At 37.5% G+C, this 23,376-nt stretch overlaps 1 protein-coding gene across 1 annotated transcript; it reads left to right on the plus strand.

Annotated features, from left to right (window-relative positions):
* Positions 1-4,435: 4,435 nt before the first annotated feature.
* LOC140535508 (alpha-1-antitrypsin homolog) lies at positions 4,436-8,663 on the plus strand. Its single transcript, XM_072656909.1, has 4 exons — positions 4,436-5,102; positions 5,196-5,466; positions 7,267-7,414; positions 8,469-8,663. Exons 1-4 carry the CDS (start codon positions 4,436-4,438, stop codon positions 8,661-8,663), a joined length of 1,281 nt encoding a protein of 426 aa, XP_072513010.1.
* The last annotated feature ends 14,713 nt before the right edge of the window (positions 8,664-23,376 follow it).

Genomic DNA, 23,376 nt, shown 5'->3' on the forward strand with positions numbered 1-23,376 from the left:
AAATTGGACTAAATTATTTATTTATTTAAATGTTACACAATGAATATTATATTTCCCCCCATACAATAAACAAACACATTTTCTTACAGTGTGGAAAACTGAAAGTTTTTAGGTAACCACAGACTTAATCTGTCTTATACCCGAGTCTAAAATGAATCCAAACATGACAAAGCTAGCCACAGAACATGTAGATCAGAATTAATAGATTAAACCTTATGCATACATAAATATACAGTAGAGGTTGAGCTGCTGTAGCAGTGCTGCTATGCTGATCAAATGGACATCTCAATAAATGACTCATGTAGTCACTAATGACAAACTATTAGATAGTGCTCTCATTTTTATTATTCAAATTATGAAATTTTTTGTAAAACCACACATCTCCATTCTCCACCTTTTGAACCCTGTAGCTGCTCTGTACATGGTGTCAATAATTCTGGACAAATAGATCAATAGAAATAAGAATATACTCTTTTTTTATCTTATTATCTCCTTTTATTCTTATTTCACATTAACCTCCATTCACAGTTAAGAAAATGTTTTCCTTTCTCCTGTAAAGTAACAATTTTGGATTAAAAAAAAATATATATATTGGACAACGATGATATTTAATTAACTCTGGCCAATTCAAACAACCCAGGGTTCAGTAAGCACCACTATTTAATTTAAGTGCTCTTTGTTCTGTTTGCTTTAAAGAAAACAAATATGAACTTTGTAATGTAACCTACAAGGGAGTATTGTCAAAATGTGAAATATACACATGTACAAGTAGGGCTGGCTTCCCAGACAGGTATTAAGCTGTTAGCAAGACCTCCTAGCATTTTCAATTGAGAGTTTTTTATTGACTTGAAAATATACATGGTTATATCAGAATATTATACTCCATCCTTGGTTTGGAATAAACATGACCCATTATATCAGCTCCATATACCAGAAAAGAGCATTTTCACCCTGTTTGTCAGTGATCAGGATCCCACAAAACCACCACAGAACCGATATTATTTGGGTGGTGGATCATTCTCAGCATTGCAGTGACAATGACATGGTGGTGGTGTGTGTTGGTGTGTGTTGCGCTGGATCGAGTTCGAGTGGATCAGAGATAGCAGTGCTGCTGGAGTGTTTGAACACTTCAGTATCACTACTGGACTGAGAATAGTCCATCAACTACAAATATCAAGCCAACAACGTCCTGTGGACAGCATCCTGTGACCACTAATGAAGGACTAGAGGATGACCAACACCACAAACTGTGCAACAGAGAGTTTTTGTCTCTGACTTTACATCTACAAGGTGGAGCAACTAGATATCAGTGTCAAATAGAGTGGACAGTGAGTGAACACAGCACTGCTGTGTCTGATCCACTCACACCAGCGCAATACACACTAACACACCACCACCATGTCGATGTCACTGCTCTGTGGTGGTCCTGACTACACAATACATTCTTAGAGCCGTTCATGTCCCGGGCCGATCAAACGCCATTGCTGATTTACTCTCTCATTTTCAGAAATTTCAGAAATTCTGATCCTTAACACCTCAAGCAGACCATCGACCAACGACAGTGCCTCCATTTTCTGACCATACTCCACCTAACCGACAGAGAAGGACTACGCCCAAACTCCTCCTCTCCATGATTTATTTTTACTGACAAAAATCCCACCACCGCCCCACTTATACTCAACCTCTGCCTCGCAAGGGTGCCTGGCTTCGGGTCCCATCAGCTCGAAGCCCCCAGAACTCCAGCCCAAATTTCTCGAGTTCTCCTTCCTTCCCTCAACCAGCAAGCATGGTCCGCACGTCGCAAATTTCGTTTTAACAGAGAATTCTGGGTGTTTGTTAAGGCTTTCCAGTTTTTCTAAACAGTTCTATTTGGCAAAGAAGACAGGTATGACTTTCTGTAGGTAGGACAGTGGATTATATAAGTAATCAGGCTGCCAACATAGGCTGTTTCTGACCTGTGTCCACTGGGAGGCCGTCCACTGCTTCTTTCAATGCACTGTTTATTTGGAATTTTCTACAGAATCAATACCTTTTGTCATGGGAGCAAGAAAAGCTAGAGTTTGAACAGTTGCATAAAGTCTTCTACAGATTCTTTGAGTAACAGTGATTTTATCCATTTCTGCAGTAATACATTACATTACCTGTACAAGTTTGGTGGTATCTGTATACATTGCAGTTTTCTGTTTTTATAAATTCACAATTAAAATCATGCTAGACTAGAAAACTGGTGCACAATTTGTGTGTGCCCACAGTTTGTGTGTTCTTATTGTGCTCTTATATGTACAAAGGTTTGTGGACACCTGCTTTTCCAGAGTTGCTTTTAAGGGTTATAACAAGGAGATCAATTTTGCTACCTTTGCTACAGTAACAGACCCAACTCCTCTATAATCATTTGCACATCTGTACAGATGCTCATTTTCTGTAAATGTTTATATCATCTGAACATAATGTGTATATATGTGTATATGAATGTACACTCAGGCTACATATGGACTTGTAGTATTCATACCTGCACAAGTAAAGAGTATGTGTGATCTAGGCTTTATACTAGATTTTGGAAAATTGCTTGGGAAATTGAGGATTTGATGGCATTTGGCCATTAGCGCTTTAGTGAAGTCTACTGATGATGGATGATTAGTTATAGATCAAAAATGAGTTCCAGCCAAAATTGAGCTCCAGCACTCTAGATAAGTCATTTCCACTGCTTTACAACCCAGTGCTGCAGGGCCTTATACTTCTCTATCTACTGAATGGCATTAGGCACGGCCACTTTAGATGGTCAGTAATCAGGATACAAAACATTAACAGTTTAAACAGGATTGCTGTCATATTTTACTTAATCAAGTGAGCACACAATTATAAGACACAGAGCTAGCTGAGTGCTAAAAGTGCCTTCCTTAGGAGGAAACCTTGCAGAAGAGAACATTAAACATGTTGTCAATTGTGTTGGCATTTGATACATGTTGCTGGGTTTCATAGTCAGATATTATGTTGTATGTAAAAAAAAAACAGGCAGTGTAGATATTAAAATCTCCTGACTCAGCAGTGCTACAACAGGTTGCATCACTGAGTTTTGGGATAGTAGGTCATGATTGTTTGGCTTCAGGGAATGTGGTGTTGGTTTGGGGGTTAATGTTTAAACATTGTTGTCAGGCGGCACTTCAGAAACTATAAAAGAATAGAACTGCATTTAAACAGTCTCCTGTGAGCAGGACACCAGTGGTAGGTAAAGATATTTATACATGTATTTATTCATTTTTTTTATTAAATATTTCTTTACATTCTAAAAATGTATTTATGGAAATTAAAACAAAACAAATAAATAAATAAAAACAAAACTACATTTAATATTAAATAGAAATTAATTAATAATTTGGTTCATTCTACTCCAACCCACCTTTTCAATCAAATCAATATAATTAATTCAATCAATTTAATTGATGGAATCCATTTTTTGACCTATGCTTGACCTTGTTCTGTAGTTATGTCAAATATTTGTCATCAAATTCTTAAATGTTGAGTTTATGTAAACTGTAAAATTGAAAACACAAACTGAAAACACAGATACAGATAAGTAAATTTTGTTTTTATATCCTCCAACAACCAAGTAACATATAGTATTTTTTGAAAATGTAAAGATGAATAGTGTAAGGGATGACCCCAATTCGAGGAGCCCTCCGTTTCTTTTGTTTTCTTTGGGAGAACCTTCTATCTTTCGAGGTGACCAGTGTTTTCCTCTGGCATCCTTTGTTTGTTGTGTGGCCTTGGGGTTCATCTGACCATCCACTTTCCCCGAATGACAAGATGTCAGTGAGGCTTATCTGGTCCACAAAAACCCAGGAGGTGTTTGACACTCTTATGAGCTTGTTGACCACAGGCCCAGTTCCCCAGCTACTCGACCCGAAGCTTCCATTCTTGGTGAAGGGGGATGTGTCTGAGGTAGGCATGGGTGCAGTTCTTTCCCAGTGGTCTGGCCCCAGCCAGAAGCTGCACCTACTTCTCTCACGGCCGCAAGTTACTGGTGCGTAAGCTAATGGTAGAGGAGTGGAGTTTTCCTGGACTGACCACAAGAATTATGCTCACTCTCAACAGTGGGAACCCCCTCCTCTTTTGGATGTGCCCACGAACATGGTCCCCAAAGCCTGTATCTGTATCTACCACTGAATTGGATACAGGTTATGATGTTATTTTAACATCATTCTGGACATTAGTTTTAACATAACATAACAGAACAGAACAGAATATTCTAAATAATTTAATTACTATCAGAACTTCATTCTGGGTATTTGTTTCATTTATAAATAGAACAATATTTTGCAGGTCTGTTCATCATTATATGCACATTAAAGTTTTTCTTACTCTGTACTATTTGATCAAAAGTGTACATCAGAAACATAATTTCAAATCAGAACCATTCCTCTGTCCAGGCTACACAATGTGGGGAAAGATTTACTCCTGTTTTTTGGGTGCCCTCCTGTTGACGGTGGCCTGGGCTGGTCGTAGTGAAAGCCATGATCATTCAGACGACCACCATCAGCATCTTCACCATGGTAAGGATGAAGCTCACCCCAGCCATGATGGAGCAGACGAGCTGTGCCACACACTCTCCCCCCACAATGCAGACTTTGCCTTCTCCCTCTACAAGAAGCTCTCCGCCCATCCTGAAGCCCAAGGCAAGAATATCTTCTTCTCTCCATTGAGCATCTCCATGGCTCTGTCCATGCTGGCTCTGGGGGCCAAAGGTGACACACACTCACAAATCTTCAGCACCCTGGGCTACAGCGCGCTCACTCCTGATCAGGTCAATGAAAGTTTCGAGCACCTGCTCCACATGCTGGGCCACAACCAGGATGCCATGCTGCTGGAAGTAGGAAGTGCAGTGGCTATCCGAGAAGGCTTCAAGCCTGTTGACAAGTTTCTGAAAGATGCTCAGCATTTCTACCAAGGAGAGGCCTTCAATGTGGACTTTTCCAACTCTGAAGTGGCTGTGCAAGAAGTCAACAAGTACATCGCCAAAAAGACCAAGGACTTAATCACCGACATGATCAAGAGCCTGGACCAACAGACTGTGATGATGCTCATCAACTACATATATTTCAGAGGTACAGCTGCCTTCTTTGCTTATCCATTCAGAAATGGCTTTCTCTTTCTCAGTACAAAATCTCAGTAAAAATTCTTGAATTCTATCCTCTAAGGTAAATGGGAAACTCCTTTCGAAGAGAGACACACCCACAAAGCCGACTTCCACGTGGATGAAAACACCAAGGTGACTGTGGACATGATGAAGAGAACTGGCAGATATGACTTCTACCATGACCGAGAAAACTCTACCTCCATCATCATGGTGCCCTACAAAGGCAACACCTCAATGATGATTGTTCTACCTGATGAGGGAAAGATGCAGGAGCTTGAGAAACATATTAGTAAGGACCATCTCAAAAAATGGCACAGCAAACTCTCTGAAAGGTAATGCACTAGCTAATACACTTTGCAACAGCCCTGCCCACAATTTGATTCTATTTATGATATTGGGTTCACAACTCAGTATTATGAGAATGTTATTCAACAAAAAATCATGATCACTGAATCACTGAAAATCATGTTGTTGCTAACAGACAATTTATCGGTACACATGCCAGAGCAAAGTACCAATCACAATCTATGTTTTAGGTGGAGGTGGGACAACAGAGAGTCAAACCCACACAGAACCAATCAAGAATAGGCGTTAATATCCCTCAGAGATGTTGGTTACACAGTTATTTATCTGAACAGTATCCAATGAACTCTGCAGGACTGTTCATTAACACATACATCGGGTCATATACACTATATGGAAAATATGTGTCTGATGACACTAGAGCTGTGAGGCCTGAGGAGTGAGATGTTGATTGGTGCTGACTGGCTGCAAATGTAATGCACTTGCATTAGATTGTGTAATTAGTCTCCACAATGCACATTGTCAACTTTACATTGTGAAACGTCATCAGTTACATATTTTATAAATTGTACATATACAAATTTCACAGGTCAGTAATACAATAAATGTGCAGTCCCAAATTTCAGTCATTTACTACTTAAAATGTTATTGCTGTAACTGTAACAGTTTATGCATTTCATCACTGCCATGCAAAACCTTTTATCTCCTTTTTAACATTTCTGACATTGAATCTAGCAGTTGTACTTTAAGAATTCCTGATTAATGAGCAAATAGTAAACCCAGTGTGATTTACAAAGTTAAAATGTTTACACAGTAAAATCATTAGAAAACCTTTACACCATTTTAACAGAGATGCAGCCACCATTAGTTACGGAATATAATAATTTACCCTTCATCTTAAATATCTGAAAAAAAACCCATTAGAGGTTTACCTGACTGAAGTACTTTTAGAACTGTCAAATCATACTGTCCCACTTTTCAAAACATATTTACTTAATTTGAGACAATAGAAAATCTGACTGAAATAATATATATAAAGCGTATTGTGCACCTACACATATTACCACTTTATATTTTTATGAAAAACTTTACACTTCAGAGAAATTTAATTATCCAAACTGATATTTGATCTTATTGGCAATTTAACATTGGCTATGGTAAATGTTAGCCTGTGACCAGGATATGCACACAGGTGTGTCACAGTTTGTCACAAGACAGAGGCGGATGTACTCGCAGGATTATGTTTTAATACAAGACAAGAAAACAGAAATCAAACAAGCACAAAGTTTAGCAAAATAAAGTACACAAGACTCACATTAACAGGCCAAATCAACGAACTGGCATGAACACAAACGCAGGAACAGAAACATTTGCACAAATACATGCACAAGACCAGACTAGGGATGACTGAAACAAAGGGGTACTTGTACAGACACTAACAAGGGAACCACAAGGAACACCTGGGACTAACAAGAGGGTGCGGCTAAAGAGGAGACACTTGTGGAAGCACTAATAGACAGGCGTGGCTAGGGCAGACAAGACACAAACAGTTTTTGGGAGCACATGGCAACACAAAACAAAGGCAACAGGGGTAGGCATGACAAGGGGGTGGTATTTTACCCATTGGAGTAAGGAAAACAGTGAAATGGCTCAAAAGGAAAACAGTGAAAAGGCTAAACAAATTAAATGCTAAAACAGAATGCTCAAAAATACAACATAAAACCACCAGAGGCAACATATGCTCTGTCACAAGATGATGATCTGTTTTATATTCAGTTCTCTGCTGACATTGAGACATGAGACATATCTGCAATCTTTTTATTCTCCAGGTACATGGGTCTGTTTATGCCTAAGTTCTCCATCTCTGCATGCATCAGTCTTGGCGAAACTCTGAAGGAAATGGGAATAGTTCATGCATTTTCAGGCACAGCTGACTTCTCTGGGATTGGTGAGGAGAACAATCTAATGGTTTCCAAGGTATGTGGACAATCTACTGTTTTTCTCTTAGCCGTAATGGAGGTTAATTTGAATATATTTTATTTCTAATTCTACTGATCTATTAATTCTGAATTTTAAAACTGGAAAATATGAACCTAATAAAACAGTGTAATACATTAGATTATTATTTACACTTGCATTATTTCCCATCTTATGTGTCTAAAAATGGGGGAATTAGGTTGGAAATTTAAAATATACATACTCTACTTTATACATACTCTACTCTACTTTTAAATAAAAAGAGCAACAGTGATAAGTTTTTAGTCTCAATAACTCATTAATAAATGGTAAAGAACTAGCAGATGTTTTATTTTTAATAAAGTTATACAGCAGCATTTTTACCTTAAAATAACAGCTTCAAATTAGAATCATTGTGATGCTCCACTGACCTGTAATAGTGGGAATAACTCTATTGTTGTTACTTCAGGTTCAGCGCAGCTAGCTGCACTATGTAACTTTGGTGGAGCTGGCAGGACAAGGCTCACAAGAACTGTATAATGCTACACAACCCCAGTCATATTTGTGAGAAATTCTAAAATATTGTGTCAGTCTTCATGCTTCCTTTATTTTCAGTGATGGTTCTGTATCTCTCAGCTTGTCAACAAATGCTGTGAAAAGCGTGATCTTAAAATGTGACTCAAAGCACGATTTACACTTCCAGACTGTAAGGGTTAGTTGTCCTCACATAAGGTCCTTCCTCTTTGGAGATTGCTCTACCCTAATCTATTATTAGACATTTGAGAATTTATGTCACTTTGATCACGTGGAATCATGACTGGTGTCAACTTATAGTTTTATTTACTTTTGTTTATTTATGTATTTATTATGACAATGCACCCTTAAAGCTGTCTGTACAACACGTACCTATGTACACCCATTACTGCACATTTCTCTCCTTTTTAAACTTTTGGAATTGACATAATTAACATTATATGCCATTAATGAAGACATGTAACTCTCTCTCAGACTTTACATGTGCAAAAAAACTGGTAATTTGTGCAGTGCTCACGCTCACATGACAATTTCCCCACAGATCCTCCATCAGGGAGTGCTTAAAGTTGACGAGAAGGGCACTGAAGCAGCTGCTGCCACCACCATAGAGATCATGTTAACATCTATTCGTATCCCTGAGTTCGTGATTCTCAACAGACCATTCCTGGTTTTCATTGTGGAGGACAGCACCAAGAGCATCCTCTTCATGGGCAAGGTATCCAACCCCACTGCATAGAAGCAGCTGAATATCAATTACACCAGCAAGCAGTATGAAGTCTTCATGTTATGTATCAAGCAGAGTGTAAATGTTGGGTAACCTGTACATTACGATGAAGTGTGTCTTTGTTGGCATATTAAATAAACTGAATGAGTGTCAGTGGGTTAAAGTATTCAACATTTAATGAACCATTCAAAAGGTTGGAATTACCAGATAAATGAATGAACTTGTTATATTATTCAATACACAACATGGACAAAAGTATTGGGATGCCTACACATTACAACAGCAGAATATTTTATGACATTCTGTTCTAAATCTAAATACTGGCAATAATTCTCTACATCAACCAGACAAACTGTGTGTGTGCGCGCAACTAATGTGTGTGTAGAAGGTGTGTCGACAAACATTTGGACCTTAAGTGTAGCTGGCAGTGTCTTAGCTTAAGAGTATGTTTGGATTCTGGTTTAGTGGCACAAGCTAGGGATATTTTCTAGTGGACACTAAAGCACTTGTGTATGCTGTGCATAATATCTGTTAAAAACAAACAAACAAACAAAAAAACACACAAAATGATTCTAGAATCAAAAGTAACGCCGAAAATTGATCTAAAGACAATGTGAAGCTGGAGCACATGTTTTTTTAATGACAAAAATGTACAAGCAGAGGTCATAATTTAATCTCTCTCACACACAAACAGACTCCCTCCAATCTTGAAAAAGGGAATTAACAAGTCTGATATCTTAGCGTCCCAATATTTTCTGATCTCACCTGCACCAGCCAGAGCAAAACAGTCACAAAAAAGAGTCACTTTATTCTCTTAAAACATAGCCAGAATGTTAATGTTAATGGCCCAATAAAATCTGGTGAAACACTAAATGTTTTAAACTCTGCTGCAAACCTAGAACAAGAGAGCAGAGACCTATTCTGGTTCCAGAATCATTACAATGGCTTCTGGCAAGACAGATGGTAGATGCTACGAGTTGCCTATAAATCACTGAATGACCTGGATCTAAAATTTAAAAAATATAAAAATATAAAACAATATAAATTTATAGAAATATTATAATATTTTTATAAAGATATAAAAGTATCACTTAGATCCTGAGATATGATATACAAATTACATAAACAACACTTCCCGACAGAAGCATTGAATGCCAATTATTGCATATTACAGCTTTAATATAAAGCACTTTAAATGACCTTTTTGTATGACATTTGCTATACAAATAATCCCTCTTTTTAATTACTTGCTGTTTAATCCATGGTTACCATGCACCAAACTTTGTTTGAATTTGCTGCTCGTAGTCCGTCCTGCTTCTGTTTTGTGGACTGCTGAACTTGTACAACTGAAGAGACTATCCAGTTTCTCAAGTCAATCATTCCAGGTAGCCTAGTGTAGACTATTTCTTGTCTCCTCTGATGTCTGCTTCTGTCTGTTCAGGTGGGATCAAACATAGGCACTTGACTAGCAGTAAGTGTTAATCTAAGGGGGAAAATATAGATGCCAAAAGAGACACAGGTGCTAGAACAAACAAGAACAGATTTCAGCATCTAGTTTATGAAGCTGTTGCAAAACTTTGAAGCGAGTGGTGATTTTAGAGCAATTCAACATCATGGAAAGATGCACCTGCACACAAGTAATTTATTTGCATATCACATGTAAATCACACCCTCCAAATGACCCTCATCTACATCTAATTTACTTTAAACACATGCTAATTTGTGAAAGTGCTGCAATATTGAACCAATAACAGAAAAGCATTCAGCATTTTAAATCGCTTCACAAGTCCTGCAGAGCATTCCCCTGAACAGAAATTTAAATTCAAGCTGGTGTTTCGTGGAGATGATCTGTGATGAGAAGGAGTGCTAATACGTTAGACTTTGACATTAACTTGCTGTTTGCCATGGTGAAATAAAATAAACTTAGATTTCTTTATATTACTATGCAGTTGCTTTTAAATCATTTTAGAGAACCTAAAATAGTTGCATAACTGCAAGCAAAACGTGCTTAGCTAAATAGAAATGTGGTTGGGAACTGGTTGGTGTTTAGATGGTTTAGTATCTCTTTAATACTATAAATCTCCTTTTTGTCTGCTGCTGAGAGGACGCTGGTTGTAAGTAACAGTGTCACTTTAAAATAGCTGTTTGAAAAATAGAATATTTGTAAAAATATGACATTTCTAAATGTCATAATCTACATGTATTGGTTATTGTATATATCAATCAGTGTACGTATGTATATATGTGCTGTCACACAATTTGTTTTACAATGATCTTCCGCTCATCTGCATTGCTGAGTCATTTCTTATCTTTCCTTTGTATGCATGTGCATTAGAATATTTTATAACAAACAAAAAAGGATGTACATTACAGAAATATCCAACTTTTGATAATTATGTTAATGTATACACATAATACTTTGAGGATCTTTTACCACAAATGACTGCATCAATGCAGCAGGGCATGTATGCAATTAGCTTGTGGCATTGCTGAAATGTTATTAGGCCCATGTTTCTTGGACAGTGGCTTTCAGATTGTCTGCTCGTTTCTCATTTTTCTCTTGACAATATCCCATACATTCTTTGATGATTGGCCGGCCACTCAAACATAGTAATGTCATGATCAGCAAACCATGAGCACAGTAGACCAACACCAGCAAATGACCTTACACACCTCAAACCATCACAGACTGCGGAAACTTCTCACTGGACTTCAGCCACCTTCGATTCTGTGCCTCTCACTCTTCCTCTGTCTGTGGCTTACCATCCCTGTGAAAGGTGTTGATGATTGTCTTTTAGATTATTAACTAAATTTTTCTATTAAAATAAAAACCATTGAAGGATTGCAGCGAGGGATGCCACTCCCAAGGCCGGCTCCTCCCAAGACCACCCAACTACCCGTGCTTTTTCTATGGGTAATCGCCGCAGTAGGGATTGTTCAGAGGTGAGTGCCTATGCTATCTGGCCCACTTTACTAAATCATTCCAGACAAGTAGAAGCTGATAAATTCAAAGTTGATCTAGAGGATTTTACATTAGGTGCATAACAGATACTGAATCATTCATAATAGCTATTAAATAACATATAGTAGATGCTAAATGATTCTAAGTACAGTCACAGATATGGACCAGCTTTTCTTCCCCTTAGACCAGTAGGAAGTGGGGGGAAGTAAAGAACTAAAGCTATTTCTCCTTTCTCACCATTAATGGCTGATGTGCCTTTGAGCAATAATTCTTTACAGTAGATTAATTAATTCATTGATTCATAGTTAAAACAAAATATTTTGTAAACATTTACTAAACAATACATAACAGTTACTTAATAGGTAATGGGGAAAAAAAACTTAATATTGGTAAAAAAGACTAAAGGAAAAATGTGGGTCTGTTCCTTAAAAATCCCCACTAAAAGCTTAGTCCTGAGAAGCTATTCATCACTGAATCAATAGGCATGGCCAAGTTGCGAAGGAACGAAAGTTGTGTGTTAAATGCCAGGAGGGTCAGTCAGTATGGCTTCAAATAAAGCTCTTTCATCACATCTGTCAAAAGATGGCGCTGTTGTGTTATGAAGGGTTTTTTTTTTTTTTTTTGCATGTCTTTATGTAAGAGCATACTGTGCTCTACAATCAGACATCCTGGTGCTGGGAGTGATCAGATGATCACAATGTGGAAAGAGAGCACAGTCAGGGGAGAGCTTTTATGATGCAGATTCGCAAAGCAGGTAATTTTTTATTTTACAGTCCCTTTAGTTCAACATATTAGCCAGGTAAGTGTGAAGTGCAAACTGCTGGGATACTAATTCATTTTTAACATCATGTTGAGTTCCAAGACTAAATAACCCAGAGTACCCAGAGGAAACTCACAGACACATGGAGAATACACCAAACGTCTCCCCTAGAGTTTGGAGCAAGAATCGAACCCACAACCCCCATCCTAAGATGAAAAATAAAACATGTAAAAACAAGGTGGTACACACATAAGGCACCCCATAAGGCACAACAAAGTAATAAGAGCTGGTCTGTTACTTTACAGTAGCCTGTTACCATAAAACTAAATCAGGGTTATATTGGATTCTTACTGTTTCTTTTTTATACCTATAGCATTATGACATTTCAAATGTTATGTTTTAGTGTGAGCTTGATTGTATTTACTGGACTGTTATGTCAGATAACAATCAAGTTATATTTAATACTTTTATTGATCATTTAGATCTAGAATGAATTATTTATAGCAGACACTAAATAATAGTATAAATTGAATAATTCATAGTGCATACTGAATAATTCATAGTAGACAATTAATATTTCATAGTAGACACTCAAAAATTCATAGTGGATACTGAATAATTCATAGTAGACACTTTTTCTTATGACCGTAGTGTTTCTTCTATATGTCTTCTAATTTGGTCTTTAGGCTTCCTAATGGCTGGTTTGTGATATCTTTGACACCATCCGCTCATTTTGCTAATAATTGATCTCTAGAACCTGATGGGCATTTAATCATTATTTAGGTAAACTGTCTAGATACTCATTGATTGCCTTTGGCATATCTATTGTTGCTACTCTGTGCTCAGCACATTTCTAACTGCACTTTGTAACTTTGGTAAAGCAGACAGGACAATGCTGGTGAGAACTGTGTAACACAGCGTAACTCATATTTATGGAAAAACATGTAATATTATTCTAAAACTTCAGTCCATGTGATTATTTTACCTTTAGTGTCTTTCTGTGAGGTAGTTCAAAGCACACATTACACTTTACAACTGTAGGAGGAGCTTTAACATCTATAGTGCATTTATGATCAATCTCTGAATAAAAAACAATCCCCAACATGAGCTGCCGTGAATATAAATGGGTGGTGTGGTGTTTTCTCACTGATTAACAGTGTGTTAAATTAACACCACCCTGTGGAGTAGAGGTCTGCACAAGGATAGTTTTCCAAGGGTCCCTTGTGAACCAAAAAATAATTGGAGTGCAGGATGAAATTAAAGCACCATAGTGCCACAGTGGGCAAACAGCCAACAGGCTGTGGGTTAGAGCAAGCAGGTGCTATTACTGACTGGGAGCTGAGAAGGTGGGCTTGGGTAGATTATTGGCTGCTTGCAGAAGCGGGCAGGAATGGAATAGGCTGCAGATGCGCTGTAGAGACAAGCTAAATTGCCCAATGGACTGAACACTGAAACTATGCAAAAGTTACATCATTTTTTTTTTTTTGCCAGGACCTTTGACCATATGATGTGGCATCTGGTAAATGATTTCAGCAATTGGCCCAACATCTGGTAAACACAGCAGTAAGATTCTAAAAGTAAGTTGATGTTGTGATATACTGCCACATCCCACTATAATACCTCTGTATGTAAATGAGGAAGCACTTTGTGCCATAAGCAGTCAGACTTTTAAACAACAGAGACTGAATTAAACCCCCACCCCCACTGCCCATTGCATTTTAAATCTGTCTGCATCCTATTTATCTTATTTATACACTCCACACTTTACTACCCCAGTACTTGCTGTGTTTTATCTTTCATGTGTGTTGTATGCTGTCTGCATATAACATCACAGCATGTAAAAGTTCTATGCACCTTATTACCAATACCAACCCATTGGATATCTTTGCACCTTACTTAATTACCTCTACTTAGAACTGAGTCATATTTATTGTATTCATTGTACTGTCTTGCTCATTGCACATTTTTACAGTCTGTCCTGTACTGAATTGTTTTTGTTCCTGTTTTGTTCCATGTGGCACCCTTGTTCTGAAAAAAAATAAAAAAATTACTGTGTGCAACAGACTGTAGTAAAAGAAATTGTAGTAAAAGAAAAGGTTTGTGGACACCCCTTCTAATGAATGCCTTCAGATACTTTAAGTGGCACCAACTGCTTGTTTAGTCCCTGTAGAATATGACTCCCTGGAGCAGATAAACATGAACCTGTTGGCACCATGCCCAGACAAGGACTAGAGGTGTATGAAGCCTCCCTGCACAAGTATCTACACTTAGAGGTATCTTTGAATTTTATGCCTATTCAAACTAGCTGAGGTTATCCTTGGGTAAATAGCAAAACACTTTTGTAAGTCGCTCTGGATAAGAGTGTATGCTAAATGCCTTAAATGTAAATGTGCACTGAGCTGTGTCCAATACTTTTGGGTTAAGTTGGGGAGCTGGGGATGACTAAAGATCACTAAAGCTGTTCTCACTGAATGCAATAAAATCCTCACAGCAATGCTCCAAAATATATTAGAAAGTCTTCCCTGGACAGTAGAGACAGTTACTCCAACATGAGCAGGATAAACAATTTCTAACACCCTTGATTTCAGGAGAAACAGTGAATAAGCAAGTGTCCCTATACTTTTGTCCATACTGTGTACACCTGTCTGTGCAGACTGTCTGTGCTGTGCTGAGACAACAGACATCTGAAGAGAAAACTGCCACCTAACATGCTCCCTTTGTGTGACCATCCTTCTTCCTGAAGGATCTTCTTGATGATCTCTTTGAACCGACTACCAGAGAAAACTCACCGAATATTTGGTTCATGTTTCATCCAAGAAAATCATTTCCGTTACAGACAGCAAAGCTAAGATGACTGCTGCACTGGCTTTACTGCAACACACACACATTTTTACACACAGTTCTCTCAAGTACCTTTGTCCAGCAGAGGTCTCCCAGGTTCTGCTAATGTGAAAACACAGTTCACATATTTCAAACATAGCAAGATGCAAGGCAAGTAGAAAAATTCCAGAGGGAAGACCAGTGTTAGATATTGAATGGATTCTGTATTACAGCAGTATGATCACATTGCATCAGTACTAACTACAACCAACCAACCAGTATGACAGACTGGATGCACTGATATCAGTACTTCTGCATACCTTTATCATGTTGCATTTCTTCATGAGGTTGCTTACTATGCATTTAAGGGTTAACTCATTGCATCTAACAGAAAATAAAGAATGGAATCTTCTGATTCTGAGCAGTTCTTTGTTTTTCAGCATCTCTCTCTCTCTCTCTCTCTCTCTCTCTCTCTTTATATAATTATTCTTATTATTACAACAGCTGTACTTAAGGTAAGAATGCTCCAAATCACCAACTTGTTTGTAGTTTAATAAGTATTAAACTTAAAAACTCTTTTCTATTTTCTTTTTTTTAACTGTTTAGTCTCTGTTCAAAATTGACTAGCTTCTTTAGACTAACACTGTAGCAATTAAAAAAAAAACGGTTTACTTGCTGATTTGAATCCAACTGAATCCTGTGTTTCTTTATCAGCTAGTGCTTCGTACACATGGCTGCAAATCTAGCTAATTGCTATGTAGCTAGCAAGCATATTTTTCAGCTCCACCCCTTTTTTCTTAAATCTGAGATTTGTTTTCATTTTAACCATGTCAGAATTTCTAACTGGGTTTCACAACAGATCTACAAGCAGGCGGATAAGAGCATCTGCTAAATTCCTTAAATCTAAATGTAAATGAAACCAATATAGCTTTTGAGGTGGGAGGTGAGGGGGTGGACAAATTAAAGGAATAACCCATACAGGGGTTCTGGTGCTCTATGATATCGCTACTGTGTTCAGCTCCTAGCTAGAGAAGCTAGTGTCAGCAATGTACCCAAGACACTTCACATGCTATATAGACTGGCTAGTCTTTAACCAACAAAGTTTATATATAGGCATCATTCAATCAAAGCACAGCATGTTTACACTCCTTTCAAAAGCAGCTTCTGTAGCCAGGTATTGACTGGACACAACCTTGTGAACTAATACTTATTTAATACTTTTTGAACTACAGTAAGTTGGCACTTTGGAGCACTTGTAGCTTAAGTACAGCTGTTCTAATAATATGAATACTTAGAGACAGATCCAAATAGTACTGTAAATGCAACCACACACTGAATGAAGGTGCATGGAAAGACAAGGCAAGACAACCATATGCACCATTTGTGCTGGACACAGGTGGAATTTGGACTCCTCGCCTGTGAACACACACATACACACTAGTTAGCAAACACACACAGTAATACAGTGAGCACATGTGCCCTGAGCAGAGGGCAGCCATCGCTGCAGCTCCCGGGGAGCATGGAGGTTTATAGGGACTTGCTCGTGGGCCCAACAGTGGCAGCTTGCAGAGCCCACTGAGTAAGAATGCTGTCAAATAATTTAGCCAATAAGATCACTTTTTTTTTATTTTTTCAGCTCTTCAGAAACTGATCTACATTCAAGTCAGACTGTGATTTGCTTACATTGTTTAACAGTGCACTGTAAAAACATCACTGCAGCCCACAGTTATCATTCTGGAGATGCTAATTAAACATGCCGTTAATTATCAGGCTGAGGAAGTTAAAAACTTGTGTTGGTGTATTATTTTTTCTCAGATGACAAGGGGAAATTAATAATGGTCTGGCAAGTGGAATCTGTCAAATAAATGATTAGCAATGGCAGGTTAGGTATTTGACACCGTGCTGTTGATATGCAGCATACAGAGCAACTCTTTCAACAGGCTTTTTCAAACCTTGAACTGCATTAAATTGAATACCAGCTCCTTAGTTCCCCCAGTGGATTCCAGTGCTTTCCAAATGCATTTCTGATGACTCACAAAGTGGACCACAAATTAAATAGGAATTACATTCATGCTGTCATTTTCATGCCGGTACTGATAATATAGGCCCTCTTTACTCTCAGCATTAACATTAATCAAAATCAAAGCACAGCATGTTTACATTTTTGTCCAAATGCCAAGGCCCACTGTTACTTTCTGGGCCACTGCAAGTTTAAATTGGTTGGTTTAAATTTGGCTCTCATTGAACATTGGTTTTCTTTGAAACATGTAGTGTCTTATATACAGACTCTATCTTTTACAGTTGATACTAGTGACCCAGTATCAGTATAATTTTTTTTATCTAGAGGAAAAAAACTGTAAAAAATTATATTTAGGTTTGATTAGGTTCACTTTATATGTATTCTAACAATAAAATATATATAAAAAAAGAACTTAAAGATAGTGTAAGACAGGTTTCTGCTACTGCTACACCAGTACAAATTTATACAAACTTTATAGATAACAATTTCTGTTGTAACATATGTGACTTACACAGTCGATGTGCACTTTTCACTGCTCAGTAAAATATCCAGCACAGTACTCCCTTTACATTTTTAGCCCAAAGCCCAAAAAATACAGTATTAACAGGCACACAGGAGAAGTTTCCCTCCTGGGCTTTGTGCCAGAAACAGTTATGGTTAGGATAGGAGGGAATGGTTTGGGTTTCACTAGAAGTTCTCCCATTAGCTAATGATGCAAGCTAAGCCTTTACTCATTCTTACTCAATGTAATGACTTGTGTGTAAAGTGGCTTAACATGGCTAATATGCCTTACCCCTTCATTTCTTTAAATTAATATATTTGCTAGAAAGGCTGTGTGAATTATGTCTTACACATCAAGTTCAAGAGGCCTTTGTGGCCAATGTAACCTGAACACCTTAGCTTATAAAGACCCCATAATTTACATTAAATGATGCTAAAAAACAAAACATAAAACATATGAAACTAAAGTCAAGGTTAACATAGTTAGCTAACGTAGCTACATTGCGTGGACAACCGGCCTCGATAAATTTTAAAACAGCATTAGCTTACCTTTTTGTAAATTTCTAGGTGGCAAATGCCTCTTGAGGTTTGTTGTGTTTTTTACACTGATTTTTATTCCACACATTTTAATACATTAAAAAGTGTTGTTTTTCTTGATATCATCGTTATAGTTATGCCATAAATCTCTATTTATTTTGCCTCCAAGAAGAGGAGGGGGGCATCCCAAAACTGTGTGCTATGTGGCAGACAGTCTGCCAAATGTGCTTGGGGAAAGCTGACATTTTTACAGGTCATAAGGATGCAGTGTGGTATGGTGGTTTTATAAGTTATATGTGCCAATCACTGGACAGATAGATAAATGGGTTAAAAATAATGGGTCTATTTGACAATGTCTTTGATATTGTTTAGGATTTATTTGCTGATGGTAAGTGTAATACATTTCATCATAGTTTTCATGTTGAAATGTATTTAGTTCCTGTCTGAGTTTTGTCATGAAAAGTAGTTTGTCAAATGTTTCTCACCATAGTTTAAATAACAACATTAAAACTGGTAGAATGCTCATAAAATTAATGATCCCGGGGAGTTCAGATCTAAAATTCCTTTCTCTACTAATCAGATATCAGATGGTCTTCATTACCTGTTATTTCTGGATGTTATTGAAGTGGTAGTTCTGTGGCACCAGCACTGGTCTAATTAAAATGATTTTATTAGACATTTCACAGTATGTAAGATATTTCTAACTTCTACATTGTAGGCAATACATTATTAATTTCAGCTGTAAAAACTAGATTGTCAGTGCGGATATTAACGCTGTATCCATCTGACCATCTGGAACTGTACCTAATAGTGAGTGTGTTTTGGTGTTTTGATCTCTGTAGTTGCTGGGAAACAAAACATGTATTAAATTACATTCTGTATTTACATTTTCCACACAACTTGTTAGCATATGAATGACAATTCTCCTAAGAAATAAAGATTACTAAAAGGTTCATGGCTTGGATGTACAGTCCCTGGAAAACAAAATGTACAGATCAGATACATTTCTGTTTGAGCTTAGATGTTGGGATTTTACTGCATTCAGCCTCATGAAAGCATTTGGGGGGCTTTCTATGACTCTGATCCACACTCAGCTTTGGGCATGGTGGCCTTAGAGCACAATGCAAGTTGATCGTCCCTGATATTGGTCAGTGCTTTTCAATGGAGCAGCGAAACTCTCTGTAGGCTGTTCACAAAGTTTTGGACCTAGGTGTATAAAAAGTGATCACTTTTCTCCGGACCACTTTTCTCTCACTCCCTTGCATGTGTCAACTCAAACCTAATAAACTTTAGTAATTGGTAAGTAAGTTGAATCAAGTGTGCTTGAGCAGGAAAATTGCAGGAAATCAGCCCTTCAGGGCCAGAATTGCCCACCCTTGTGATAACTTATCTCGATGGCCATGGCAGGTTAATATCTCAAAGATGTGTTATCTATAGTACAAGTACAGTTTCACTTACTGAAGGCAGTTCTAAAGGCAAAATTTCCCAAGATCAAGCAAGAACTAAAAATAGTTGCCTTAAAACCTTGCAGAGAACCCACAGGGAGAAAATCCAATGTGTAGTGATGTATATGGGTTAAAACAGTCTTTCTAGAAATAATTTAACACATTATTAAAAATCACAATGCTGTGCATGCTAATGTAAATCCTATACTGTTCAGCTGAATAGGGTTGAATATAATTGAATATTCATAATTTACAAGCTAAACATCTGTACTAACAATAACTTTGTTGTCATCCAAATATTTATGGACCAAAATGCATTTAAAATATTTATAAAAATGTACTAATAATTCAAAATAAATAAACAAACAAACAAACAAGGATAGGATATTACAACATAAAAAATATGAAAATAAATAAAAGCTTTGTAAGGGTTAGGTATTACTGGAAAACACAAAAGTATCATTTTAAACTATGAACAGCAAAATAAATAATGCTAAAAAATTTAATAACAGCAACCATGATGTGAAAACCTGAGCACCTGACCTTCTCTGGTTTTTAATTTCCACACTGAAAAATTGCCTTTCTCAAAATTACCCTGCTAGAGTGATGTTTGCAGCTGTTATCAGGACTGCATGTGCTTTCACATGCAGACACCTTGAGTAAGTTAAAGTATTCCATTCTTTTCTTAGGTTGGAAAAGTTACTGTTGTGTTCTCCATTTGAGTCATAGAAGACAACAGTGGGCACTGAGATGATGTTTGTGAGTGGGTGTCTGGTTCTGGAGGGTGAATGTCTTCACTGCCTGAGACCGAAACAGGTTGGTACGCTGCAGAGGAACTCACTGAACTCAACAGAGGTTCAACTAATCTTGCTCTGTGTCTCACCATTCACTTTATTCTTACAGTACACATTATACCAAGCCCATAGCGTTGTAGGGTAGCACTGTCCCAATTAAACAATTGTGCATTTTGTGGAATGGAAATTCTGAAGCACTGGCCTGCACATTACAGATGGGCTCAGATTGAGAGGCAGAGTTTCACTCTCAGAGTTTGGTCTGCAGCTTCTTTTCAAAAGTTGGAAATCCTGCTTTTCCTTGGGGGTTGTGTCTAGCTTTCTACCTGTGGTTCCCTTTATCTTGTTGAACTTCTTCATCTCTTATAGTGAATGATTTATCCATCTGTAGCCTCTCAGCCTCCTCAGTCGAGAAGTGTTTGATTAGGCTTGCTTGGACAGTGTACTATCAGTTAGGACAGGTATTCCCTCTTTCTGGCTTTAGAATGAACTATTTGTAAGACTAAGATTTAAGATCATTGTTTTTGTTGAGTTTGTTGAGCATTTCTTATTAGAAAATGTCATGAGTATAGTGTTTATGCACTAACTTATCTTTTAATCATGATCTGCCTGTTTCAGCAGGTTTTTCACATTTGAAATAACTAAAAACCTACAAAAAAACAAACAAAAAATAAATAAATAAATAAATAAATAAAGAATAAATAAAAAGAAATCTCTTGAAATGTTAATTGGGAGAATTTAGTACTGCATTATTACAAATTAGAAAAGTGTATAGTATTTATAAGTTTGACAATTCAAATAAAGCCTCTCAAAGAAACCAGCACATTGAAAAAATAAGGTAGAAAGATTTTTATTCAGTGTTTCTGGGTCTCCTTCATGCGCTACCCTTTATCAGTGCAGCAAAGTCTGACAAAAAGGTTTAATACAACAAAATCATTCTTTTTAAAAGCACCTCTACACACTATGATTTAATCCTCCCACCGGGGGAAAACACAGTTCATTGCATTTAACAGAGCACAATTATTCACCCCTCAGTAAAGAAAGTTGCCTGAAGCTGCTCTCAGGCTGCTAAAACATGGTGATACTTTCTCAGCTCCAGAACAAAAAGAAATGCTCTAAGAATAAAAACCAGCAAAAGGAATATTCCAACATTTTCTCTTAAAATGTATTTGTCTTCCATATCTTTAAAAGAAATCTGGTGGATTTTTTAAATGTACAACTTGCACTATGGAAACATATTGTTAACTTTATTTGATTTAAATGTGTCAGTTACACATGAATATAAAATATTACAGCAACACAGTTTTGTTCTTCCGTCTTTTGTTCTTCTTTTGAACTGTAACAAATAGGGACATTCAGTTGCGGCTCAGACCTGCATCCCTGTATAACTAAATGAATTTAAATTTGAACTTGATGTATACATACATGAAAATGTAATTCAGTCATGAATTGTATGTGTTGTGTGGCGTTTGTGTGTGTGTGTGTGTGTGTGGGGGGGGGGTGTTTGTGGGGTACAATACATGACAGAATTACATTCTTATGTCAAGAAATGACAAAAACAGCAAATAATAAATCAGTAGCAGTTTCCCAGCTCTGCCTTACCCATTATTATCTTGCACACCTGCAGAACATTTTCAGCAGTCATTACTTTGTGGTCAAAAAGTTGGAAGCAGTCATCATGGACATGAATATCATGGCAATATCGTGCCTTCAGAGATGTGAACTGTTCTTTTTATGTTACAATGGGTCAAACACTAATTTAAATTATTAATTAATTGGCTGCTGTCAAATAAACTAGACAAAGAAGAAGCATTCTGGAGGAAGGTTTTATGGCCAGGCAACTATTAAGTTCTTTTGCCACCTAGATCAGTTATTTTTGAAAGAGTATATGTGAGGAATTCAACTTTTAAGCGTGGTGGTAGCATCATCAGTGGTGGTTCTAGATTGAGTGACATCTTGGGTGAACCCTACATCTGCTGTGGTTAGGATGTTGTGGATGGGGAGCTTCAAGAAGACCTAGGTTGTGGTGTGGCCTGTTGGTCATATATATATATATATGTGTGTTGCTTTTGCCTGTCTGTGCTTTGACCCCTACTTGCCATGAAGATCAATACTGAAAAGCCCTGAATAAAGATACCCTGCAAATGCAACCTGCCTCACATTTTGTACAGAAGACTTCACAAATTTAGGGAGCAGTGAGTGGTTTTTAACCCTCTGTCACTGTCTTCATATCAGCTGAGTTCTCTGGTTTTTATCATGGGGTTTATTATGAGGTTTAAGGGCGAGTGCCTTTCACTGTGTGGTCTATTATAGTGAGCCAGTCCAGGTTAAGGATGCTCAGGTGGCTTTAATAGCCCTGTAAAATGGGAGCTTCTCATAGCAAGGTTACTGACTCTGTAGCATGTTTCATTCCACTTTTTACCTACTGCTGGGTGTGTGGGTGGTTGGAGGGGGGTTGGGGGTTCCATGGAATTATTTGCTTGTTCTCTCAATTAAAAGAGCAGAAGCGGTACTATAGTGAACGTATGGGTACTATATCACAATCTACCTCAATTAAAAGAGCGGAATCTGTACTGTAGTAGAAATACGGATACTGTATCACAATCTACCTCAATTAAAGGGCTTAAACCGTACTGTAGTGAACGTATAAGTACTGCATTACAATGTAACTCAATTAAAAGTACAGAAACTGTACTGTAGTGAAAGTATGGGTACAGCGTTGCAATGTAACATGATTAAAAGAGCCAAAACTGTACCATAGTGAAAGTATGGGTACTGTATCATTATATCACAATCTAAAAGCATTCAAGTGCAAGCAGGGTAGATTTTGCAGATTCCCTGGAATCATGCACTAAATCCACTGCTATGGCGCTTGAACTCCCACCACTA

The sequence above is a fragment of the Salminus brasiliensis genome, chromosome 1, assembly GCF_030463535.1.
Source record: "Salminus brasiliensis chromosome 1, fSalBra1.hap2, whole genome shotgun sequence".
Taxonomy (NCBI): domain Eukaryota; kingdom Metazoa; phylum Chordata; class Actinopteri; order Characiformes; family Bryconidae; genus Salminus; species Salminus brasiliensis.